General features: G+C 54.2%; 1 protein-coding gene across 5 annotated transcripts in view; it reads right to left on the reverse strand.

Moving 5' to 3' along the window:
* ARHGAP26 (Rho GTPase activating protein 26) overlaps positions 1-26933 on the reverse strand; it is a 120603-nt gene that overhangs the window by 7618 nt on the left and 86052 nt on the right. For 3 of the 5 annotated variants that reach the window (XM_072023306.1, XM_027468470.3, XM_027468466.3), the window contains exons 19-20: positions 24446-24584; positions 19993-20146 (exon numbers count right to left, since the gene is read on the reverse strand). In XM_072023306.1, coding sequence (XP_071879407.1) covers positions 19993-20146; positions 24446-24584 — 293 coding nt within the window. Of the gene's footprint in view, positions 1-508; positions 3539-4723; positions 5349-19992; positions 20147-24445; positions 24585-26933 lie in introns of those variants that run through there. The other 2 variants (XR_011803358.1, XM_072023307.1) reach the window with 2 other exon arrangements.

The raw sequence follows: 26933 nt of genomic DNA on the forward strand, positions 1-26933 counted from the left end.
CTGGACCACCACCTGCAGTGCCAGGCACCGCTGCCTGTTTGCATGTCTCAGAGGGTCCCAGCTGCACCCCCTCAGCAACGAGCAAAGCCAAGGCAAGGACAACAAGGACAACCTGCCTTCTCCTGGCAGAACGAGGTGAGAGAAACCAGCCACAGGGCACTGGCTGCAGGGGCTGTGTCTGTGCACACCCCCTGAGCACACTGGGGTGCACCCATCATGGGGAGCACTGGGACCCCGCTGTGAGCCGGCTGCTTCTGTGGCCAGATCACTGGCTCACGTCAAGGTGACCGGTGCTTCAGTGCTCCTGTTTATGAAATCACAGCACTGTAAAGGTTTAATTGCTTTGTTTCCATGTTTTACATCAAGGAGCTCTCTTCCCCTCATCCAAACTGCTCTTGACGGTGAGCTCTAGGTTCTCCACTTCCCCTTTAAGCTCCTGCCGTCAGCTGAAGTCAAATCAAGTTACTGGACTAGCAATTGCATGCAGAATTCAAGTGAGAAAAGTCTGTTTCCTGCAAAACTGTTTTATTTAGGTCATTTTCAGGTTCACTGAAAAGCAATTATTGTACTAAAACACCAGTTTGAGTCTGATTCATCTTCTACCGTTTGTATGTTTTTCAACTCATCTGTATTCTCCATCTAATTCAGATCGTAAACTCTGTCCCCGATAAAACACCAGAAAAAATTCTCAGCACTGCAAATGCCCCGTAAAAACAAGAAGTTTTGTAAAAGCAATCATGATTGATGCCTTCTGGCTCAGAGCAGGGTGGCACCCCTGGTCAGCAGGCCTGCGATGAGGCAGGGGCATAGTGCGGCCTGCGGGCAGGCCCCAGCCCAGCCCGGCCCTGTCCCCGTTCCCATCCCCGGGAGGGATGAGCCAGGCTGAGGCCACCCGGGTGGCTCCTCCACCCAGATGCCTCCAAAACTTTAATAAAAAGATGAAGTCTCTGTATAACGGGTGATGGGTTAGCCATAATCCTTCAGTAACTTTGAGATCCCAGCAGCAGAAGGTCGCCGCTCTGGGGCCTGGCGGGCTCCCGGGCCTACCCGGAGCTGAAGGGACAACTCAGTCGGTTTGGCCCAACTCCTAGGGAGAAGGTGGCCGAGTCATAAATACCCCACCACAGCTGGCTCCGAGAGGACACTACAGAAGGTTACATTTTTGGCCTGAACTCCCCTGCAGTCCGTATCTGGTTAAGGGCAAACTCTTGGCTTCTCTGCTGCCTGCAGAAGCCGTGGCACCGAATCGAACAGAAAGCAACCACGTCCCCGTGGAGCTACAGGCAACTCCTTTATTGCGTCGGAGGGTTACAGGGGTACAGACATACAGCAGGGCATCACAGCTGGCACCGAGGGTTGTCATACAACGGGCAGAATACTAGCAGGAATCCTCAAATAATTCACCTCATATTTAGTGTTCACCCCGCTCCTCAGACCTAATCAACGTCCACATCATAATTATCGGTATTATATAATATATAATACAATCTTTTTGTATTTTTCTATCAAAATCGTCAGTCCTAGAAAAATAGGTAATTACCTGCATAAGTTAAGCTTTAACAAAGCTGCTAGACGTTTGTGTTTACCATATAGGAAGCCTATTTCCAACTTTTAACAGAAGGAGGTGCTACAAAGACCACCGAGTTATCCCAAATCGCAGAAATTAACCCTTGATGCGCCAGTTCTTCCTGCTTCTTTTTCTTTCCAGCAGGCATAGTTGTCTGGTGATCTGTGACGATGTCCTACCTGCCCTTAACACAAGAAGTTATGTAGCACACAGGGCAGGTAATTTGGTTTTATTTTATCTGTGCATAAGCATGCTTCTGCCCTCTAATGGAGAGAGCATGTTAGATCCATTTGAAGACATGGAGGGCCCAGTTCCTCTGGGCATCAGGAACCAGAACATCTCCGTCACTGTTTGTATTGCATGAGGAGCTGGTATTTTGGAAGCCAAAGTCCGTTGGTTGTTAATACCTGTATGCAACGACTGCTGGCTCTATGCAGCCAAGCTACCGTGCAAGCCTCTCAGTGCAAATGGAATGAGGACGTGTGGGGTTAGCACCTGGAAGCAGAGGGCCTGCCGGCTGTGCCCTTCATCACTCCATGGCTACTCACCATTCACACAGCCTCCTCCATCCTGGTGATCCCAAAGAGCTCTTCAGAGGTGCCCGTGACCTGCTCCATACATGGACTTACCCTTCACAAGAGACACGGACCTCTCAGCCCCCAGCCCCTGCTTCAGCGAGGTTCCATCTTCAGGGCAGGATGAGTCCTAAGACAGCTTGGACGCCTCCAGCCGCCAGCTCCTCTTCTTGCTGGTGACAAACCCGTCAGGCAGACGTCCCCAAGGGACCACAAAGGCCCCAGGCAGGGCAAGACAGAGCAAGCAAACGCACAGCATAGCCTTTTCCACAGAGGAGCTTTGCCCGTGGCTGGGAGGAGCCCTGGAGCAGGGTGGTGACACAGTGACCGAAACACAGCCAGGCTTATCCCCCTGTTGGCCACCAACACCAGCAGGTGGCCCTGCTCCGTGGGCAGCGGGCTCCGGGTGCAAGAGGACCTCTCGCTGGGTGCAGACGCCGGGCAGCCTCCACCAGCGGCCCCCGCTCCTCCTCGCTGCATGGTTGGAAGGGCACCCATCCAACTGCAGGGGCAATGGGACCACAAATTCCCAAGATGCGTTTTGAGATGAAATCATTTTAAAAGAATGCGGCTCTTGCTACTTGCAGAAGTCAGCTCTATCACAGCCTCACCAACTGCTCAGTCTACTCTGATTACGGTGCATAATGCAATCAAATGATTCTCAGTCAAATGAGAAGAGAATTACTTCTGCAGTGTTGCAGCAAGAACCTGGCTCTCAGGCCAGCCTTTATCTAAGAAGCTATCAATAATTTGCAGCAGGATTTTGGTAGCTTTGGGTTCTGGGTGGCAAAGAAAACACTCTCCATGCCCACCAAAACAACTGAGAGATACATTAAATAATGACATCATGCAGGTCCTTAAGTATGAAGATGATCCTGTTTCAATCGGGTTACTCACAGACGAGATGGTCCCATGATGACTGAGCCACCTCTGCTCACCTCGTCCTCTCCCTCTGTAAGTCTTTCCAGTGCATTGCCTCAGGAAGGACAAATGGACTTCTCAGGATCCTGCCTGAGCTGGCCCTCCCGAGCGCCTACAGACCTCGTGTCTGTGATGAGCACCAAGGGCTTATCTCCTTCCAGTCAAACACTGGCATTTATTTCCAAAGATACTGCTCAAGTATCACCTTGCTGAGTTACGTGATTGCAAGGCCTAAGTCCTGTTTTGTTGGATGGAAGTAAGCACACTCGAGTGATCAGACTAAAGAGGCCTCTGTATCTGGAGAACCATTTTCGTGTAGGGTCCAATTTCCTTTCTGTTTCTCATGGCAATAGCAGAGGTGGTGATGGACTTTTTGGAAATGTTGGCTGCTGCCTGTTGTCTGCCGAAAGTAAATGTCATCTGGACCTGTTTTTTCCCTTCTTATTATTCTTGAGGACTTTGCGAGGGGCTCTCCCTGTTGAGTGCATAGTGGGAAACAAAACAGAAAAAAAACACAGCTGAGAACCAAAAATACCAGAAGCAGGAAACAAAGAAATGGCTAAAATTAGAGTCTTCAAAGCAGCTTTAGGCAAGCAGAAGCAGCAGAGGGAACTCCGTCAGTCAGTAGCCCACAACGTGCCGAGGCTTTCGCCTTTCCTTCTGGCCCCTTCTGCAGCCCCGCAAGGCGCAGGGCGGTGTGAGGAGCCCAGGGGGTGGCAGCAGGACGGAGGAGGTCCCCAGTGCCCCTCGGGCAGTCCCACTGCACCCGCAACCAAGCAGGGATGAGTGGAACGAAGCCTCCTCCTCGCTTCCCATGGCTGCGGCACGTCTTGGCTTTCCGTTCCGAAGCTCAGCTTGTTGCCTGAGCATGCGAAAAACACAGCGCTCCTTGCTTCCAGACACTGCTCTGCTTTCCAGTCGCTGCACCTAAAGAACTTCTTTTCTACCCCCTTCTCTTACCTCTCTTTTCTCCCCCGTTCTCAGCAGTCTGCCTGCCCAGACTGTCTCTGGCATTTTCTTTACACTTCTCAAGTCCTGCAGGCATTTACAGGGCTGAAGAATTCTTCTCAGCAGGGTTTCCAGACAGCTTTTGCTGCTTTGTTCTTTTGGCTGAGAGGACACCAGTTCCACTTAAAAAATGTTTACAACTTGTTTATTTTTGTGGAACTCAGGGCTATTTCTGGCACAGAACATCTAACATCTATGAATGGGCACAGTCTACCGATGAGCTAAAGCCCTTTGATGAAATCACCTCAAGAATAAACACAATATTCCCATCCTGACGTTATCGGTACCTGACTGCATGCAACTAAACCAAGAACCACCCACCCCTCGATCTTCTATTCCTATAAAACAAAGCTGCTCAATGTAAGGCTCTTCTCAAAGCTCACCAGAAAAAAAATATTACAGCATCATTTAATGCCAGGGCTCTTAAACTTGCTAACACAAGGCCAAGATTGCAGCTCCCTGGTGGACACGGCCCTGTTGCCTAAAAGAAATAGGAGGCAGCTTTGGGCAGAGAAGCTCATGAAGTTCATGCAGCGCTGCACATCCCAGCAAAGCATGGAGCACAGAGCCAGATGGGCTTGAGCGAGCAGCTCTCCAGGCTCTGGCTGTACTGCAGGTTAGTGATGGCACCAAGCACGATCCTGTACATTACCATGAGCCCACAGGCTTCTGACTGGTAGGATTCTTCCTCTCTTTGGTGCTTTAAATGCAAGAAAAATGATGCCAAAGCTCTCTCCGGTAATATTCTCTCAGGAGTTAGCTGGTTGTATAAATAACTCGGGTGCAAATCAATGAGACTTAGGGAAATAAGCAGCCAGAATACATTGTGGGCAACATCACTTGACCAAATAGGTCCAAAACAGTTCAGCTTCTTCAGCATGGACTTTTCCACATCTCAGTTTATTATTCCCTCTGTCTCGATGAGCACGGCTTACGTGATCTTCTTTACAGTAATCTGGAAGTGTCTCTCTGTAATCTTCAAGACACCCAGCACATCGGTTTGTCCTGTCACTTTGCTGCTCGGCTTATTTCCCATAGAGAGAACGCTATGGCTGCTTTAGGAACGTCATACAGCATCTAACAGCTTTTCCACTTGAATAAGAAGAGAGGTTGGGAAGAGTTCTGCCTTTGGGGAGGAGAGCTGGAGGTTTTGTTGTCCCACTTAACAGACGTTTCCATTTCCAAACACAGCTTATACTCAGCGTTTCACAGTGATGCAATGACATGGCTGGTTTGGTGCAGCCTTCTGGCATGCAGCTTAGCGACTGATGCTACTGCTGGAGAAAGGTTGAGTGAATAAGCAAAGAATCAGCAATGGATGCATGTTCAGCATGACTAAGCGCAGGGAGGCACCGCGGGAGGAACCTGCTGGAGCGGGCGGACGCTGGCACAGCCCGTGGGAAGGTTTTGTCCGCAGCGACGGGGTCCAGGCGGTGGGAGCACCGTGCTGGGTTGGTAAGGAGCAGCTCCTCAATGGGAGCCCAATTTCACATCCAAAAATCAGCAGTGCCACCAACCCACCTGCCACTGCTCCGATGGGAATGGGGAAGGCAGGGGACATGGGGAACGCACGGGTCCACGCTAACACAGCTCCAGGGCCTTGGTGGCACCTAGCCCCAATCTGCATTCGCACAGAGGCTGCGCTTTCTGCTCCACAAATAACCCCTCCCTGCTTCCTCCCCGCTCAGAAGGCTCTCAGCAGACCTCACAGTCAAGCCAGCAGATTTCATGTTGAACCAAGTGCGTTCAAACTGTGTTTGAGCTCTGAAGTATTAATAGAAAAGATGTGCTGTGCCAGTAGGAAGCCAAAGAGCAGTTTAGGAGGGAAGTGCTGGTAAATCAGGAGCCAGCATCATAGTCACATCTTTTCCACCACGCCACTGCTTCTAATTCATGAGGTAATTCTGCAAGTCTAGATGCATTAGTCACCAACAAATTGTACTCACACTTAAGGAGAACTCGACAGGCCTCCAGAAGCTCTCATTTTAATCTGGCATTCCATCCACTGCCATCTTACGTCCCCCAGGAAAGAAAATTCTCCCATCTGCCACCCCGGCTACCATAAGGGATTCTTGCAAAACAAAGGAAATTGAAGTCCCTGGGGGATCACAGCCCCCAGGTTAGAGTGCCACGACCTCCCAGCCTACTGACCAGCCTCAGCACCTCTGCGGGCAGTCGAGGTGAAGATGCAGCTTCTTCTCCCTTCCCATTAATCAAACACAGCGAAGACAAACACAAGCAATTCACTGTTTTTTGGTAGGCTGTTTCTGCACTTCCATTTGGGACATTTCACGTGCTCCCCCGGGTTCCCCTGAGGGATGCACCCACTGCTGTGTCCCTGGCGGAGTTGCCCACCAGGTCTTGGACACCCGCAGGGATGGAGACCGCAGGTGCTGACCCCACATTAGGATTACACCATTGCACATGGAAGAGTCTGGCTCTTGCAAAGAGCCTGAAAAGCAACTTGTAGCATGTGAACCACAAGCAAAGCAACAGGAAGACAAAAAATATTAAGCCACTTCTTGGGCTCCCACACTGAAAAGCTACAGATAGGCTGGAGAGAGACGATGCAGTGACGGGGTGACTGGCTGGTGTCGTTACCTGGAGAAGCAGCAGCTGGAGAGCGAACCAGCATGGGCTGCAAGAGCTCCAGATCCTTCGTGGTCCTCAACAGACAGCACGGGCTCAGCCTTGGCTTTGTCAAACAGAAACCTGTTTGTGGTACAGGAACCCCTGGGCCTCCAAACGGAGGTAAACGTGCCTGCAGGAACCCTGCAGGACTGTGGATTCCTGCAGAGCCATTGGGGAGGCATGCGGCTGCTGGAGCTCCATGGCAGCCACCACCACCACTGCCACCACCACCACTGCCACCACCACCACGGCATCCACCAGCACCACTGCACAGATGCCCCAGCTGTGCTGTGAGAGGGCAGAAAGCTCCCAGCCCCTGGGAGCTCCCTGGCGAGGCCACAGTTCCATGTGCTTGCTGGAAGCCCTCAGCTCCTGCTCCCCGTGCCCGAGGGCTCCCGCTCCTCTCCCCGCTCCCACCCGCAGAGGGGATTCTCCTCTCCTGCTGCTTCCGTCCGTGCTTTTCTACAGACAGCAACAAAAGATGAACGGGCGCCCCTTCCCCCGGGATTTCCTTCCCCGCTGCCCGCCGAACCCAGCCAGGACCCCTCAGGATGCCCACGGCTGCTCCCAGCCCAGCCAGCAGCCTCGCGGCACGGCGCAGGGCGAGGAGGGGGAGCGATGCCAGCGCGCGGGGGCCGGCGAGTAATTGGCCGCGGTTCTTATGCTCCCGATAATTTCCCAGCTTAGCACAGCCCTGTCAACAGTGTCTGCACATCGGCTTGTGCACGGCCAGAATGCAGCTGGACGGAAAGCGGGCGAGGGCCAATTAATCGGTGGGCAGGATCCCTTACGGCGGCAGAAAGGGCCGCACTGATCGTGTTACCTCCGCTTCATGTCGAAGTGGCGGCCTTACGGCTCCGGCTAATTTATGAAGTTAATTAGGCACCGGGATCTTCTTTCAGAGGGAGACAGGATGTCTTTGTGACTGAGCAGCCCTGTTCCCCCCCCTTGCCCTGGGGGGGAAATTGTCAGCTTTTTGCTGAGAAATCGGATCCCTCAGGAGGGGCACGGCTGCCCGCGGGGGTGGTCCCCATCCGCACCCCGCTCACGCAGCCCGGCCGCTGGCGATGGGGAGCACGGGGAGCACGGGGAGCACGGGGCCGTTTTGTGCCTGTGTGGCACGGCTGGGAAGCGGCGCTGCCTCCAGAAAGCAGTCCCACATTCATCAAAAGGCTTTTACAAGGGAAAGTCTAGGCTGCATCCTTGGTTTTGAATTGAATCTGCCGGCAGAAAGAGGAACCAAAGAATGCATTCAGCTGTGTTTTTTTCTAAATATTTTGTCTCTAGTGACGTTTATAGGTGGCAGAGAGACCTAATTTACTGCCATTTTGCTTTCAGCTGGCTCAATAAAACTGTTGGCTAGGATCGCGCTTGTGAGACTCAGCCCAAAAGCCCCAGCCCAGCACAAGCAGAGGCACTGGAGGCAGAGCCGAGCTGTGCAGGATGGACCCGGCTGGGCTGGGGAAGCACTGCACGGCCGGGAGAGCAGCCCCTGCACCGGGACCCCGAACCAGGAACCACAGGGGAGAGGGAAGGAGAAAGGCAGGAGAGGAAAAGGCGAGAAAGAAAGCAAGAAGATGAGTCTGAGATCTGCCCATCAGCTCCTAACAGCACACACACTGTTCTGTTAGCTGCCCCGGGGAAGGCTTTGTTGTAGCATCTTTGATTCCTGCATCCATTTCCCCACAATGGCCTTAATGTATTTTCAAATACCGCTTTATTTGAAAGTAAAATTTCCATTAGCCAATATTTGTCTGAGGCAGTTTCTTTGAAGAAAATACAGCTATGCAGCTATCTCCACACTAATTATATGAATTAAGAAAGCAATGAAAGTGCAATGTCTGTATTTTCTTCCCCAGGCTTTCAAGAAAGCTGTCTTTTAAGCATATGTGATGCTGAAGTCAAAGGCACTTTTTTAGATCTCTTGGAGGGAGTTGTACAATTCTAATTTAATTCAGTTTGCGAGAAGCACCCTTAGATGTTCCCAGAGCAAATCACATAAACAGAGCAGCGCAGTTCAAAAGCAGAAACTTCTGAAAAGTCTCCTGGGAGGCAGCTCTGCAAAAAGCTGCGGAGAGCAGGAGGGAGGTTGGAAAGAGCTGCAGAGAGGCCTGGGGAGAGGAGCCTGTGAAGAGGCTGTCTGTCTGTCTGTCTGTCTGTCCGTCCATCTGCGAGGGCCTGCACGCCCTGCACAGGCAGTAACGTCCCCAGGAGCAGGCTCCAGTTAACTCCAAAGCTGTGGATTCAAAGCAACCACATACTTCATTCCTGCTGAGCAAAGGAAGGCAGGTTTCTGCGTGCATTAGCGAAAAGGAGGCTTGACCCGACAGATCATCTTTGCTGTAATGGATGACCATGCAGAAAATATTTTGACGTATGACTGATGGTTCACATGGGGCTAGCCACAAAACTGGAGACTTTCTTTGTAAGAACATTTGGACAAATTTTCAAGTTCAATTTGTGGAAAGTTTCTAGTCCAGGAGCCAACTGAAAACTGAAAGAGCTAAAGCTCTGAAAAGTTGTTATGCCAAAGTCTTGGGCAAATGAAAAGCCCACACAGCAGAAAAACAGATAAACCATCCATCTTCGACCTTTTCCTCCTGCAAGCCCAAAGCAACAAGCCCACGGAGCAGAGATGCTGGGAAAGCTGGCGGCCTTTCAGCGCTGGACTTTTCCTCTCGACCAAGCAGCCGTAAATATCCCTCCTCAAACGAAAGTTTGTAATTTCCCTCTGCCCTCCCAGAACAAGATGACTGCTCTTGTGGCCTACAGGCATCTTTCTTTTACACGTATCTGAAAATACCTCATGGAAGCGCACAAATGCTTCTAAAATAAATCCAGGATTATTTAAACACAACCTAGGAAAGAATTATGAAATACATACAGATAAATACACATGCGTGCGTGTGAATTAGATACATGCAAGTTCTAAATCGTATTGCCATCAGCAACTGGGCCTCCCCCACATTTATCTGTGGAGCCTACTGAGTATACTGCTTGTATTTTTCATGAACCGGGTTTGAAGATGTTTGCCAGACCCTTGAATCACTGCAGCTTATGGAGCTCCGAACTGCAGGCAGAGTCCGGGACTCCCAAGTTAAAGCTGCTTTGCGAAAAACACACAGACACCCTTATAACAGTCTGAACCAAAAAAAATAAATAAGTCATGAGATAGCTGGAATATTATGTCATCTGGAATAAGCCAAGCAGCAGACTGGGAACTTGAGGATCTGTTCTGAAGCAGGAACACCAGGAGAGCCGCGTTCCTGCTTGGAGCGGTGAACGAGCCCTGCTCCTCCTGAGCCCAGGCCGACCCCATGGCCGAGCCACGCAGCACTGTGCCCCTGGGGCCGCCTGCCCAAATCCCCTGCCCAACACACAGACACGGGGTGGGCACAGGGCAGTGCTGCTGGCACCGGTGCAGCTGCGGAGGACGAAGCAGGGCGCACGGTGCTGCTGCTCAGCGGGGCTCCGTGCCAGCCCCGGCCAGGTCAGGGCCCACCCACGGTGCCACCCGGTGAGCCTCCACGGACACCTCGTCCCTAGCCTCGCTCTCCTCGTGTTGTAGTACTTCCCATGACCCCAAACAGAAGGGGACCAATGCTCGTTTGGGCTCACTTCACCCCAGACCTGTACCAGATGCTGTATGTGTGCTTCTGCCGTCCCGCCGGGTACCCGCAGGGCCAGGCAGTGCCCGCCTCGGAGAGCCTTCCTCCCCCAGCAGCTCATCTGCAGGGCCATGAGCAGCCTCCCCATGGGCTCTTCCCCCACCCAGGAGCAGCGTGGTGGTACCTCACAACTCTGACAAGAGACACGAGCCGTGCCAGGAGGTGCTGAGGGAGGAGAGCTGCGATAATTGCGCGCCGTGGCACTGCCTGGATGGACGCGCTGCGAGCAGCTGCTGGGACAGCAGCTCCGTGCCACCACAGCCCCGTGGGGACCAGGCAGGCCAAGTGTAAGAGCCCAGTCTCAGCCCACGACCACAGACAGGACAGGTCCAGTATCTTAAAACTAAATTTAGATACAGCTTTTCACGATGAGCTACCATTGAATGCCAGGCTGGGGGAGAGCGGGTAAGCACACGGGTTCCTCAGGGACAGCTCTGCTTGACTGAGAAGAAAATTGCTCAAACAAAAGCCCCGGAGATGCCATTCAGAGAGACGGTCCCCAAGTGGCTGACAGGAAGGCAGGATGAGGGTGGGACCCGCCCCGGTGCCTTCTGCACCTCCAGTTGCCATTATTCTTTGCGAATATAAACAACGGCAGCAGAAGAAAGCGGAGCCACAAAAGCCTCTGCAAAACAACTGCGAGCGAGCACGAGAGAGGAACTGCAGAGGTCACGCAGGTTAAGGGCTCGCTTCTCCCCCCCGGATGGAGGACGGACGGACGGACGGACGGGCGGACACGGCACGGCAGCCGCCTGCCCCTGTCCCCGGGTGGTGCCACCCTTGTGGTGTGTCCCCGGGCACGGGCAGTGACCCGCAGCCAGCCCCGAGCTGCAGCCCCGAGCCAGCCCGTGCCCGCGGGGATGTGCGGGCGTTCCCCCTGCCGGCCCCTGCCCGGTTTGACCTCAATCTGTGTTTCCTTTTTTCATTTTGGAGCCATGGCGCAGCCTGCACCTCCTGACCTCTGCTTGTCCTTCTGAAGCAGCACGGGGTAATTAATATATGGGAAATGCAGCTTGAGATCATGAAGTGTGTTGGTTCCGCGCTTCGCTTACATCGTTTGACCAAAGGGATTATTTCAGAGATATTCTGACCTGTCTGCCTGACCCGAGAAACAAAGAAGGAAACCGAAGCTCAGAACTTCCCGGCTGGTCGCTGCTCCGAGGCTCAGCCTCTCCCACGGCCCCACACCGCAGCGCTGGGGGCACGGGGAGCTCCCCTCCAACCTCAGAGGGCTTTGAAAAGCACGATGAGCAAACAACCCATAGGCACTCAGCAGCACGTGCATCTTTCTGCCCACCTGCAGGCAGCAGGATGAGCACAGCTTCCAGTGCCCAAGCGCTGCGAGGTCCCCGACACCCAGCAGCATCCCACCTCCAGCACAGGACAGCACTGCTGAGAAAGGCCCGCTGGGCTTTAACCTGTGCAAATTTGACCTGCAGGTCTGAAATGGGAAATAAAATCCCGCAGTGGTGTTTCCCGAGCGGAGGTTTGCAGCTCGGAGCCCAGGGCTACCGGGGCTTTGCAGCTAACACAGGATTTGTTTGTACAGTCTCAGCAGGAGGCTGCAGGAGGTAGTGCAGAGGGGGGAAAAGGGGGAAGAGGCCTTCGATGCGGATGTTCCTGATGGCTCCCAGAGCCCTAAGAGGACCAGGGCACGCTGACCAGGGCAGCACCACCCTGCACAGAGCCCTGGACCTCCCCGTGCCGCTGCCCCTGGGGGCCTGCGTGCAAACCTGTGGGGCACGACCCTCTCAGCACATGTTTTGCTCCCTATTACCCCGAGCAGAAGCACCCAGCGGACAGGGATGTCAAATCTTTTTGCCAAGTCAGCCAGATACTATCTGAGGAGCACACCATCGCTACCAACCATCGTCATTCACTTTTCAAAGGTGTGAAAATGCAGCAGTGACTGACGCGCAGCTCCCGAGCAAGACCGGCCGGTTTCGCTGCACCCCGGCGACTCACCCGACACCCGTGTGGGGATTAGTGACTTCGGTGACTTCAGACATTTTCCTAGCCTGAAACCCAACACCCCGAGCAGCTGCCATTCCAGCACCGGTGGGGTAGGGGTGGGATTGCGTTTGGGCTGCAGGTCGCAGCGCAGCACGCAGGGCACGGGGAAGAGCTGCTGCTGGCCTCTTTTCGGCCAGCTAGGCACCCGACGTAGCATACCCCCCTTATCTGTAAAAAAACAAACAAAAAACCAACAAACGAAACTAAAACGCAGCTGAGCACTCTACGAGCCTCAGCTGGGAAGGCAGAAATGACAGCATTTGTGGCAGCAGCGGACAGACGTGGGGACTGTCACCGCCTAACCACGGGTTACCGCTGCACCCACGGGAAATATCTGCTGTGACAGGCCTGCGCCGGCTCACAAACCTTTTAAGGCTCTGTGGTTTATCGGAAATAACCCCATTCTCGTGGGCAGTTTTCTCCCACCTCACGCCTTCGGCTGGCTCAGAGGCAGGGCTCTGGGGCCGTGGTGCTCACGCAGCCCTCACACACAGCCCCTGCTCCGCGGCCTCGTCAGGCGCTGCTCGGAAAACGAACCAGCCCTGGCTCACAGCTCCTCTGCTGCGAAGGAAATAAAAGCTGTAAAGAGTTCCCGGGCATTCACAGCCGGCGAGTACCTCCCCGTGCTCTCTGCGCGCCTTCTGGGGGGTCCTGCCACAAATAAAGGCAGGCTCTCCTCGCTGCCAGCTTCACACGGCATCCCGAAGCCGAGTTTTCCTCCTCGGAGCGGCGCCGCCTCCGCTGCCCTTCATACCTGGCTGGTCTCAGTGCTGGCAGCGGGGTGGCACAGCTCCCAGGGGAGGCAGGATTTGTTCTGACAATAGCTTGACTAATGAAGCACAGCACAGAACGAGTTCACTTCTCTCCTGTTACTGACATCTTCATGAAGTTAAAACTAATCCAACCCCCCCCAGCCCCTATTTTTGCTGCCTTCTGACCAGGCGGAGCTGCTGAATAAGGCTGCGTCACGTTTATGGGGTTATTTTTCAGAGTGGAAAAAGTGACATCAGTTCTGCAAGGACCCAGCAGCATTTACAGATCCATTTACTTCTTGGGTGTTTTTGCTTACGTGTGTTACAACGGGTAATTGCGAAGCTGTTTGCATTGTTAGGAGGTTATTTATTCCAGCAAGCACCACCTTGCGCCCTTCAATACGCCCAGGATGCTCCTGGCTCTCGGGTCTTTCGTTTTTGGGAAGGGAAGGAGAAATGAAGTTCAAGTTTTAACTGGGACGCCTAATGAAGATTTATTCCGGTCTTGTAAATCAGAAGCACATGGGAGTGGCCTCTCCTCCTTACACTGACTGGGCTATTTTTTTCATGACCACTGGACCTCAGATCTGCTCCTCATTTCTTTCCATATCCACGGAGGGCAAGAAATCGCCATACTTGGTCAATCAGAAAATAAAATAAAATGCAAACAGACATGTGACGACTAAATCCAAGTTTCCCAAAGCTACCATTTCCCTACGGCCGGAGTCCCCAGGGCAATGAAGGTACAGGATCGGGATCGCTCGGCCACCGCACCTCCCCAGGGCACACTCCTACGGGGCCCTAACACAGGAACTCATCCGCACGCCCTGCTCAGCCCAACCCCATGGACAGCAGCTCTGTTGGGGAAACCACCCCAGGAGAAACCCCAGTGCCCTGAATGACCCTTACAGACCTCAAAAACCCGCTGCCCGTAGGTCCTTTAGAAACAAGCGAGCGAGAAAATAAGCACAATTATTCCATTTTGAGGGCGCAGCAGGCTACGCTTCCTTCATCAAGTAATTTTTCTTTCAACGTTCATTATTTTTGGCTTGGTTCGCACATAAAAAGCCGATTCCAGGAGCAATTGGTAAAGGCCTTGATATTGTGAAGGGAGCTCTGTAATTATCACCCCGACACAACCCGAGTGCACGCAGACAGGCACGCGAACCCTAGAAGGGATGTGAAAGGTGCCAAGCCCTGAACTCCAAAGCTGAGGAGCAAGGCAGCAGCTGCAAAGTGCTCACAAAGCCCCCCTCTGGGACAGCCACCCCTGGGGGACAGCCACCCCTGGGGGACAGCCCCAGCACGGCACGATGCCGCATCCTCCGAGGGAGAACACGAAGGATTCACGGACGCCCTGCCTGGGCACGAGGGCCTTGAGGCAACTCCAATTCTGGTGTTTCCTTGTGCGTGCAGCCAAGTTCCCAGCCCAGGGGATCCCGTCCCGTGCCCTGCTGTGCAGATGCCTTCTCAGGTTTTTCGACAAGCAAAGCAAAGCCAGGAGGATCCTCCTGCGGGCAGGGCTGAGCCTCCTGAGGCCGAGGCAAGGAGGCTGCTGGCTGCGCCTCCCCCGAGCTCCGTGCCTGGTATTTTTGGAGCCATCCCCGCACGCAACCGGCAGCGCCGTCCCGCCCCACAGAAAAATGTGTATTTTTGCGCCTGCTCTGCGCAGGTAAAACCTCCTGCCACACCTCCTGCGACTCCCCCCGGCTCTAATCACCGCAGTTCCTGCTCGTCAGGCTTCCTGGCTTCCCCCAGGCTCCCCCCAGGGTCCCCAGTCCCACGCTCAGCCTCCACCCTCACCCCCCAGCAGCCCCAGCCGCAGCCTCCGCTCCCTGTGTGGGGGTCCTAAGCCAAGGGGGCTTCTCCAGGGCTCTCCCGATTCACCAGGCAGAATTTTTGAGCAGCCAGCCTTGCTTTGGAGACCTCATGTTTGGCTGCCGCAGCCGGGCTCACCCTGTGCTGCCATGCCAGCAGACAGGGGGCCGGCGTGGGAGGGATGCCTAGCGCGGCCGAGGCGCGTGAGGACAGCCTCTCCCTGCCCCCCGCCAGAGATGGCTGGAGCTGTGGTGTCCCTCCGAAAGGACAGCCTCACGGAGCTGCTAAAATTAGCCCTGAGATTGAATTGCCCTGTCACCACTCGGAGAGCTGGGGAGCCACGTGCTGCTTGCGGTGCTCCGAGGAGAGCACCGGGCACGGCATGGCACAGCACGGCATGGCACAGCACGGCATGGCACAGCATGGCACAGCATGGCATGGCACAGCACGGCATGGCACAGCACGGCATGGCCCCCCCGGGGCTGGGGATGAAGCAGGGGCACTGCTGCAGTGGCTGTGGGATGCCTGGGGCCAGGGCGAGCACCACCTGGGCTAGCTGTAAGCTCCTGGTGCTCTCCCATCCGCTCCGACCATCCTGCCTGCATGCTTGGGATGCAAATCTCCCCTTCTGAGAGAAGGCAGAAGCCTCCTGGACATCGTTTGCATGCTCCTACTTCTGAGCAGGCCGACAGACTTCATGAAGCCGTGATGCAAAAATCCAGCCCATCTAGTTACAGGGCAAAAAGTCACCTGGCCTCACCCCACCTTCACCACTGTCACGCACAAGAAGAAATTAGGATGAGAGAGCAGACTGAAACCCTCGCTGCTCCATCCAGCGCACATCTCCGGCGTGCATCACCAGGTCACCAGAGCAAGGTGCTGGCTTTTAAGGATTGAAAAATAAAAAAACGTTCTTAAGTCTTATGTACTCTGTGATCACACAGTGTTTGAAAACTTTCCCCGTTTCAGCCGAAGCATCTATCCGTGCTAGAAATACAGGCTTTTCTGGCTTTTGTTTTGTCATGTTTCCTAAGGAAGAAGTTCTCTGCAATGGCGAGGGTAAAGAAAATCAGTGCCTATTTAAAAGAAAATTTTTCAAATCCCCATGTGGGGCGTTGGTGGCAGCAGACAGCCAGCTCTGGTCCCTCGTGCCCGCGGCCGCAGCGACAGCTCCTGGCAGGGGACAGCAGCCCTGCTGACTCACCAGAACAACTCCCGCCCAGAGCAGTTTTTCCATAAAAATAAAACCAGCCCTAATAAATAAACGCATTCCCATCGTAAAACCCTGATTGGTGCCTGGGAAGGAAGAGCCTTCACCCTGCAGCAAAACAATTTCCCTCCTGGCTCGCGATGGAGGGCCAGGACCGAGGAAGGCAAACCTGGAAAGGAGCGAGTTCCCCCGGCCGAAGGACGGCGGTGGCACGCAGAGCGCGTCCCATGCGGGCTGCTCGCACAGCGCCCGGCACGGCCACCCGGCCCCGCTCACGTGCAGAGATCTGGGAGAGCAGCCGGAGCTGGGAGGGACCCCTGGGAGGATCTGAGGAGCAGGATTTGGGCTCAGCCCCGCGTGGAGCAGAGCTGAGCTACGCACCAGCATCTGCCAGCGAGCCGAGAAGCTTTGGAGACAAAGCTCCAACTTCTCTGCTTCCACAGACGGCATTCAAAACTTCCAGCATCACACACTGCAAGGCCACAGGGTACATCGAAGGTACCGGTGCTCACTGCAGCAAAACAAAAGCAAGACACCCCCCAAACCTGCGGCCTTAATGTCTTTACTCCAGCAAGCCTTGCGCTGAGAGCAGCGGGAGCTTCACAGCCTTACTTTGACACAAACACAGGCAGCTCAGTGAGAAGCTCAAACTTCCAACCAATGCAGCCTCTCCTGGCAGCACCCCGAGAGCTTATGCAGACATTGAGCTGGGTGCCCTGGCACCCCGAGGGGCTGGGTGCCCACCACGACGACACGAGGGCCAGAGATGTCGGTGACCAAAGGCACCAAACCCATCCATCTCCCAGCGGCAGAACAGAGCAAAAGGCCCTGGTGCACGATGGCCTGCATGGAAGTGTCTCTCACTGGTGACTTCAGACACCAAAAAAAAAAAAAAAAAAAAAAAAAAGAAATTAAATTCTGGTCTGGGTGAGTTTTTAATTTCCTGACCTTTGCTGTTGTCACTTTAGGGAAGGAAGCACCAAATCCAGGATTCCTTTTTTACTGGTACTCTCAAAGAGTGCCTTGTTCAGAAAGAAATCCTTTTTTCTTTAAGGAAGGAAAGCGGGGCTTCCCGGCCTGCTCACACCTGGAATTTTACAGCTCCTCAGCTGCAGGGCTTGAATTCTTGAATTCTGCCAGCTCCGCGAGCTGCTGCAGCCGTGGGCCGGGCAGCTCCTCCTGAGCGGGTCCCGAGATGGGACAGCCCTGGCCCGCGGCCAAAATCTTACAGAAAATGGTGAAGAATGCAGGAAAAAAAAACAAACTCCTGAAGCTGAGCTCAACGATGGGTCTCACGGGACTGGCAGAGGGTTTGGCAGGGGTTTTGAAGGGGCGCGGAGAGCGAGGCACCCTGACACGCTCCCAACTCCTCATTGTGGGCCCGGTAATTACAGGGGAGCACTGGAAACCCTCGCACGGCAGTAACAGATAATAGCAGCCGACTTCAGCGTACAGAGCTGCCCAAGGCTTTGCAAAGCCGAAATTACTCAGCTGGTTAAAGAAACAGGGACGGCTTTATGCAGGCATTATTTGTGCAGCGCCGCAGGGCAGCAGCGACAACGCCACCGGGACACTGGCACCATTCAGGCCGCGCGCCCCGACCCCGAGAGCGCAGCCCGTGCACAGCCACAGCTCCTGCCCAGACAGCACTCCTCCTCCTCCTCCTCTTCCTCCTCCGCCTCGCCTCTGCCCATCAGCACCCACATGGGGCAGAGGAGCCCTGCACCTCCATGGGCTGGGCACGGGGGTCACCGCGGCTGGGAGTGACTCTGGTGACCGCCCCAAGCAGAGCAGGGCACCCCAACCATCACCGACCCACAGCCCTGGTGTGGAACCAAACCCACTCGCACCAAGCCCTTACTTGTCTGAAAACGTGTGCTCCGAGCACGCCTGGCAGCCCCCCTGCACACGCTGCTCCCCCCGGTCCCCCCCCAGACGCCGCGTGGGGGCTGAGCCCCATCAGCTGGCTCGAGCCGGCTACAAATACACACGTGGAAACGATCTGGGTGTTTAACCACCCCAGCACTGCAGAGGAAATACAGCAATCAAATTTTCATGGGACTACAAATTAGGTTAAAAGCAAATATTTAAAGACAAACTAATGCGTTTCAGCAAACATTAAACCCCAGCAGCACAGATAAGTATGGGAACAGCATGGGCTCGTGCGGAGCAGACGCAGGCTGATGGGTAAGCAGGCATAGAGGCTGAAGAGACATCTATACGTAGCATTAAAGGAAAATAAAATGAAGTCAAACACTTCATTTCTCGTTGAAAGATTGGATTACAGACATTTGAGTGACATAATTGGGGTCATAGAGAAGAAAACATTTGCTTTGAGGTATTCACTTTAGACTTACTTTTTAACCTTTAGCTCGACCTTGACTAAAAGCTTGCACATTTGTGTGCGTGTAATCACTGGATGTAAGGGAAAATGCCCAATGCCACAAACGTTGCCAGAGGCAGGAGTGCTGCCAGGGCTACCCTGCTAGGCTCCGCTTCACTTTGCACAAGTGTCAAGGCCCCTTATGGACACCAAGCAAATGGTTCTGCTCCAGTCCGCTCACGTAGCTCTGGGTGACAGCAGGACGCCTCCGCTCCCCAGAGCCCCACACGGCCTGAACTGGTTCATTCTGCTGAGCTTCTTTACGACTTTCTTTAAAAAATAAGTTATTAGGAAGAGCAACTCTTGGAATTTGAAAAACTGCAAATTTGGCAAACGATTCTTTAAAGTCACAACGAGACAAGTCAAATAATTTTCTTCCCTCGGAGGACAAATAAACTAAAAACATCCTGCTGGGGGCAACGGCATGTGACCGACCTCCAGGGCTTCCACCAGCAGCACGGGCACGAGACCCACACACCCCACCTCGGTTCAGGGCACACAGCTCACGGCCTGACCGTGGCTCCTGCCCTGTGGGCACTGCTTTGCCCACCCAGCACCCTGCCGGGTGGGCTCGGCTGACTCGAGGTCGGCTGGGTTTGCACACAGGGTTTTAGGGGCAGCAGTGTGATGGGAAAGAGATGGAGCTGGTGGGTGAAACCCAGAGCCCTTCTCCGCCCGGGCACTGCCAACGTGCACCTACCTTCACTTGTCCCAGCGCCGTGGGGATGAGACCCCCTGAGGGACACGGGCACTGCACCCCGGACCCCAAACCCATCCCCTGCCACCAACCAGAGGGACCACGGCCAGGGTCACCGGCACCAGCACTGGCACCGTGTCTGCTCTTGGCGTGTGCGGGAGGGGAGGGAGGTTCTGTGGGAAAATGCGCCGGGGCCCAGCAGGGCCGCGGCAGGAAGGAAATTCCCCGCAGCAGAGCGGCCACTGGTGCGAGGGCTCGGCTGTGTCAAGTCCAGGGGACTTCATAAATAACTCGGCCGTCCCCGGGGAGTCATTGCTAAGGTCGCTATTTTTTCCCTTGAACTTTCCAGATGAAGGAAGCAATAGCAGAAGCAATGGCACAGATTTGGCTGGAGATCAACTGTACTGACAACAGTCATAGGATTTAACTCAGAAGAAAAGTCCTTTGTGTTTGCTGGAGTTATCTCCAGATGGGTCAGGCAGTTCAAACAGCAACGCGGAGCCCTGCCTGAAAAATATCCCGCGTGCTCAAAATAACCCGGGCTGAGCTCACCAGCAGACCCAACCCGCAGCCACTAATCCCACCACTTAGGCAGAGTTAAAAATGCAGGACACATGCTAGGCGCCCATTAAAAATTAAAACGTTAAATTGTTTTCTTCCACAAACTGCTGGGATTCAGAGTAAGAAACAGCCCTGATTAAAGATTAAGGACGGAGAGCCTATAAAACACTAATTACTACCGTACTTACAGTGAATTTGGCCTGTTGGGTTTAATTACTTCTAGTTCGAGATCACTTGAGTTCAGGTTGGGCTGGGGAGAGCTGTTGGAGTTGAGGAAGCTGTTTGCATTTGAAGATACGACGGATTCCAGGCTGGAGTTGATGATACTGTTCCTGTTCTCCTCTGAAAAACACCGAAACCCAAGGACCATCAGACACCACACATAGCTGCTATTGCTTAAAAAAGAGCATACAGCTGCGAAGGCATATGGCATCCTATTAATAATCCCTGCACTACTGGAAGCAGGGCACGATCCCACCAGATCCCCAGTTAGCTTACGGCCACATTTTCTGTGTTGTACATCCATAGACAATTATTACACCACTTTTTTTTTTATTGATGCAAATACATTTTAAATGAATGATATTTTAACGAATTCTTTTCTCTTAAGGCATTAATATCTTACATTCCCAAAGACTTCCAAAGTGCTACATAACCTGAAAAAAATTAGAATGCAAGCTGTGTACAGGAACGAATGTCTCTGAGACTGAAATCAGCAACCACAGGGCCGAACGTTTGTGTGAGAGGCTAGGATAACATTTCGGAAGGGGGAAAGGACAGATCACCCAGTTACAGTTTATCTCAGCACAGCAATGCTTTCGGCCTAGGATGTGACAATAACCACTCTCAGCCTCTTCTGGCCATGCCCAGCATCCCAGCACAGCCTTGTTACAGACGGGGCTGAGGAGGAAGGGGAAGGGCTCTCTTCTCCTCTCCATTTCGTTGTAGCTGCTCTGAGCGCTCCCAGCTCTTTTTCCTGTGCACACCAACATGATCAAATTGCTACTGAAAAACACGTAGGAATAAAGGACCTCTCGTTCTCAATCCCTTCAAATTATACGTATAGATACATCTGCTTGCATTAGAAGGCCAACATGCAATACTCATCTACGTCCTGTGCACGTTTAAAGAAGGATGAACAGCAAGAGGAAGCCTGAGCTATGCGGAGGGTTAAGCCTGAGCAGAGAGAAACCCCTCAGGTCTCTGTGCAATAGCCTGGAAGCTGTGCTGCCTCGGGGACAGGGGAACATGGCATTGTGTAAGCCCTTTGCCACCGTTTCAAAGAAAAAAGATTACGAGAGCCAAAGGTTCCTGGGTGCCAGGGCAAGGAGCAAAGTCTAATGCTCCTCGTCACGTTCGCTCCCTGGGGTCACCGAGTTCTCCTGGTTCCTGGGCACAATCAGAGCGCTTGCGGGCAGCAGGAGGGCCCAAGCTCAGCCCAGGTGATCCTCCAAAGATTACAGAAAGCCAAGGGTGTGATATTCCTGTCTACAGATGTAAACAGGTTCCCGAAATTGCATGTCATTAATCTTGATCTCCAACCAGCTGACAGGGGAGCAGGTATCTCCAACACGTCTCTGTCCCCTCCGCTGTTCCTGTGATGCACCCAGCTGGATTTTTTTCCAGGCTGCCACCGTCTGTGGCGTTAAAAGGAAAACACAGGCGACCTCTTCAGCGATGAGTCACACAGCGGATCAAACAACGAGCCGTGCTTTCCCTAAACCACGTCAGAAAGGCTCACAAACAAGAGAGATTTCCCCGGAGTGCTGAATTTAAAGATATTTATTGGCCCACGGTTCCCGGGCAGCTCCAGCAGCAGGTATGGGAAGATAAGGAGAAGCAAGAGCAAAGAAAAGCAGAGGCTGGGCTCTCCAAATGTTGACCGGGGGACAGAGCAGCCAGCAGATGAATAAGGGAGAAATCCACCTGCCAAAGGACCTAAACCCCCCCAAAAAAAGCCAATCCACCTCAGTCCTGGCTCTTTGCACCCAGCAGTGCAGGTTCCCAGGCCGGTGTGTGCCCGGCAGCCCCTGGCTGTGCCGACCTCTCCCCACACCGGCCCCGGCAGCACAGAGCTGCGCCTGCAGAGTCTTCGGCCGCGACGTCCGCTTGTTTCCAAACATTTTCTGCCCAAGGCTGAAGTCCGAAAATAAGCTCTGTAAGCCTCACAAATCAGTGTCAATTGCCTGTGTAATCTCAGACGCAGCTACCAGCCAACATTGAATTAAAGTCGCTATCAGCCAAGGAACTGGAAGTGTTTCATCTGCAGAGGACGGGAGATGAATGGCAGAATCGGAAACCGTGCCTTTATTTTATTTCCTCCTTTTTAAGAGGCTGGGATTGTGTTTTGCTTCATGATTTTAACAGCTTAAGTGAAGGACTCTTTGCTGTGGTACTTAATTTGTCCTTAGAGCTCGGGGAGCAGGGCAGCCAAGCTGCCACAGCACCGCCAGGGCAGAGGAGCCGCTCCGAAAACCGCCCATGCAGAGGTCCCAAATGCCAGGTGCCAGAGCAGCGCCGCGTGGCTGGGAACCCAGCTCTGGGGCACCTCGATAACCCTCACAGGGACCACGGAAGGGATGACAAAAGCACCCTGCATAACAAAACATGAGCAAAGGGCCAAAACGCTGCTTATAAGGAAAACCTGGTAAGGACCAAAGCGGTGCATTGTTGTGTTAGCCCCACTTATTGCACAATATCCACTTGGTTCCTGGCTCACACTTGACCCAGGTCAGTTGTGGGCAAAAATGCGAGCATTTAACAGCAAAATTATCATTGTAATTATCTAATCTGCTCTCTTGCGTGATCCTGTGTGCTGAACACGATAACTTCTGCGTTACGCACAGCTTTGTATGATGAATCTCAGTGAAAGTTTCAGAAAGATATTGTACTCCAAAGAACAGATATCAAATAATGGGAAATTCACCGCCCCACTTAGCTCCTTCTTATGGCTAAATTGCCCTCGGTGTTAGAAAAATGTGGGCTCTGCTTCAGTTCTAGACATGCCTAGCTCCAACTTGGGCTCTCAGATCTCGCTGTGCCCCTGTTTCAGGGAGCAGAGTCCTGCGGCCGGTGCCCCTGCTGTGTTCAGGGCTGCTGAGCCCCCTCCACCTCTCCTGGCATGGATTTTGAGGCAGGAGCACCCAGCTGCGCCCCTCCTGCGTGGCGCAGCTCCCCGCGGGGCGGGCAGAGCAGGCGGCTCAGGCACAGACCCCGGTTAGCCAGTGAACCTCCGAGCACCAGCAGCACAGCTGCAAACACAGCTGGCGCTGGGAAGGCTCAGCGCCTGCCAAATAACCCCAGGCACCTTGCTGCATTTAAGGACGGTTAGGACAAATCCCGCCAGCCTGCATGGCTGGAAAGCTGCCCCTGCTCATCCCGTGATGCACGAGCGAGCCGCACTCCCACAGCCCTCTCACCACCTTCCAGACCGGGAGCAGCTGTGGCCGGGAGCAGGAAGAGCCGTGCTGCTTGGGAGCCCCAAAAGCAGGGTGCTTTCTGTGTCCCAGCTCTGGACAGGGGCAGCGTCTGCTGCTTCTCCTCGGCCGCCCTGGCTCCAGCCCCTGCCCCAGCCCTCGTGCTTCAGCCCACAAACACAGGAGACTGCAGACCGTCAGGAGGAAAGCTGAGAAAATATTGCTTCTCTTGAGGGTAAATAGCTACAGAAATAAATAAACGAACATGGTTCCTCTTCCAGGCAAGCTGAGGACAGCACATGAAGGACCTGGCAGCCAGGTGACTCCAGCATCTACCAAACATCTGCTGAGTTATCAGCAAATAAACTAATTAGGCTGAAATTTCCCCAAAGCAGATGCTGATATTCAGGGCTGCACTGACAGCTGGGGTACAGCCATTTCCAGCATACATCTGTACCACCGCCTCCTAAATCCATACGTTATTACAACATCCTCCAAAATGGGAGTGCTTGGACCTTAATGGGAACTCAGTCAGAGGCAGGGAAGCGCCAGTGTTTGGAGAGTCAGGAAAGCAAACAGCAGCCTCTCTGCTACAGCGAGGGGGCGAGGGGCTCACGCTGCCCCCTCACCACCCCGGTGAGCCCCGGGCAGTGCCCGCTGCCAGCCTGGCTCCTGCCCCTGCTGCAGCATTGGGGATGGCCGGGGACAGAACAAGGTGAGGCAGCAGCGTGGGAGGTGGGAGGGCACGCTGACTGCTTCACCTAAGTGTCTGGAGCCAATTAGTGACAGAACTGGAAAGACGATCTCCAGCATTTTTAAACTGCTGGGGCACCTAATCCGTGGAAAAATGCAGAACCTCCTGGCTGAGCTTGTTGTGTCTGTGAAAGGCAAAGTGCCCGTGGGCGTCCAGAGAGGATCGGCTGCGGGCTCTGCCCCACACACTGCAGGGCCTCGGCAGCTGGGGACAGCGGGGACGGGGGCCGTGAGGTGAGGAAGGCTCCGGGGGCCGGGGCAGCAACACTACACCGCGCCAACGCAGCGCCCCAGCCCTGCTCACAGCATGGGATGCCAGGCAGTCTTTGCACTCCCTCTCAGCACGACAGCGCAGGAAACCGAGGCACTATCCTCTTACAGGATGCACCTCTCATCGGTACCACGGCAGCTGCGTGTGGTGGTGCAGGAATGGCCAGCTGGCCGTGAGCAGCAGGGCAGGGGCAGCACTTACGCTTCTCGTTGGGCTGCGCCGTGTGGAAGAGGGTCAGGGGCCGCTCGCTGCACGAGGGGGGCTTCGAGTCCGTGCTCTTCTTGCGAGATAGCAGCAGCTGCGAGTTCGACGGCGGGGTCTCCGGCACAGTGTTAAAGATCTGTTAAAAATAAGAAACAGGTTTCCTTGGCAGCTTTCCGCCTGCCTGGCCTGCAGCACCCCACTGCCACACCAAGGAGCAGCATCCGCAGAAGACCCACAGAACGAGTGACATTTGGGTACAATTTCCTAAGTTCTACGTTTCTAATGTTTGCACTCTTGTTGCGGCATTTGATAGACCCTACAGTGGGCTTTTTGGTGTTCAAGGCTCTGCGGTGCCCTTGCAGGTGTTGGTGGGAGAGCGCCCGAGGGAAGAGCAGCCAGTGTGCGCCTGTCCTTGCCACAGGCTCGGCGCCCGGTGATGCAAACCAGCTTGGGAAAGTCTTCCCAGCTTCCAGCCACAGCTGTCAGAAAACTGAGTAATCACATTTTTCTCAAGGGGATGGAATTTTTAAACTGCATGAACCTAATGAGCACCAGTTCTGTTTGTCGTTGATATCTGGTTATTTATTGTTTTTCTGTAACCCCAGGCTCCAACATCAGCGTTCAGCACCAGTTCTTCCAAGGTCTCCGTTTGCAAGAATCTCTGAGACTTTTGTGCCTTGTCTGGCTGTGCCCAGCACCCCGGAGAGGTGCCCAGGGCTGCCCGGTGCTGAGTGGCACTGCTGGGCTTTGCCAACAGGAGAACTGCTCCCGAGAGCCACCCGCTGCCCCGTGCCCTGGTGGGTGCCGCCCCAGCAGGCAGCAGAGCTGCAGGATGCCGCTCACCAGCCAGAGCGAGCCGCTGCCAGGAGCTAATTGCTCTTTTTCATGTAACAGCAACATAATCCTCAGGCACACATGAGTAAACCCTCCGTGCTGACTCTCACAAATAAATGCTAAATTGCCAAGATGCTTTAGCCAAATATTGTAATGTCACATCTCTCCCAAACAGCACGGAGAGGCAGGCACGGCCACTGGTAAAAAAAACTAACAGACTGTTCATGGCAAATCCAGCACCCCGTGGTGGAGGGCACCTCAAGCAGCACTCCAGGCAGCCCTCCTGGTTGTGGGTGCTCGCTGCTCGAGCTCTGCTGGGGTTTGGAGCCCTGGCGCTGCGTGAGGCCGAGGAAGCAGAGAGGGGTCACCACGCATGGCTCCCCGCACGCCCCGAGACTGGCACCGCTACCACTGGAGGCTGTGCATAGCTGGACACGCCGCAGACAGATGGACGGATTATGTAGCTGCAACCGACTTTCCTCCTGGGGAAGGAGAGCCCCGCTGAGCTCATTGGCACATTCCTCCCGGGCCCATGGATCACCCCCAGCACCACCAGCCCGAGTCGAGCTTTCTGCAGGCAGCCCCGCTCGCTTCCACCGCGCCTGCTGTGCCGAGCCTGCCCGCAGCCAGCCCTGCCCCGTGGGACCTGGGGACTGGTGGCAGCCCCACTGCCCACCCCCAGTGCTGTTTGCTCACCCGGCTGTGCCTCTGGCAGCTGCTGGGCTCCAGGGCCCAGCCCCGAGGCTGGAGCTGTTCCTTCTGCACCAGGCAGGGCGCAGGACCCTCTGCAGCAGGCACCTCACTCACCTGCACTCTGCTCTCCAGGCCCGGAACGGCCACTTTCTGCTATTAAATGCTTTGCAAATTGCTTGGGAAAATGATGAAGTACGTAACCAAAATATATGAAAATGAAATATATAATCAAAGTAAATAAATGTGTCCATTTGTGAATGGCATCTCGTGTGATAGCTTCCCACAGCACACTTGAAGTTAAACTTCCAGGTTTTTGTGTCCTCTTTTTGGTGTTCAATCACAGAAGGTACATCTGCGTTAAAATTACAGACCGAGTGCCTGAAACCAGCCTCAGCTTATAAGTAGCTTGTGTTGCTCAAAGCAGCTGCATGAAACGGTTCAACTAAAATGCTTCAGCGTGTGATATCTTACCCCCTCCGACCCACCACAACCAACTCTATTTCAGTTACAGTGTCTGACCAGCCCAAATATTCAACCTACAGCCTGCCCACACCTCCCCTGGTGCCCGTGGAGACACGGAGATGCTGCTCTGGCAGGGCAGGGGCCGGTACCCAGAGCCGTGTCCTCCGTGCCACTGCCACCACCGCCTCCCCCCCGCCGCCCTTCCCCGCGCGGGCTTTGATGTGCTCGCCTCCACTCCAAGCGCTCGCTTTACAGCCTCCACTTCACTCCCTGACGCAACTGCAATTGTAAAGGCTCGGTAAATATGCTGCTTCCTGCTAGGTTATAAACTTCTTTTATTAAGCCACAAGGTCTTTTATGCCTCTCGTGCAGCACAGATTAAAGCCCTGAGGGCTGCACCAGCCTGCTGTCCTGGGCTGGCACGGCTGGGCACTGCAGGACATGGCTGGGCACGGCTGGACATGGCTGGGCACGGCAGGATACGGTAGGACACAGC

This window comes from Anas platyrhynchos, chromosome 14, assembly GCF_047663525.1.
Source record: "Anas platyrhynchos isolate ZD024472 breed Pekin duck chromosome 14, IASCAAS_PekinDuck_T2T, whole genome shotgun sequence".
In the NCBI taxonomy this organism is placed as follows: Eukaryota; Metazoa; Chordata; class Aves; order Anseriformes; family Anatidae; genus Anas; species Anas platyrhynchos.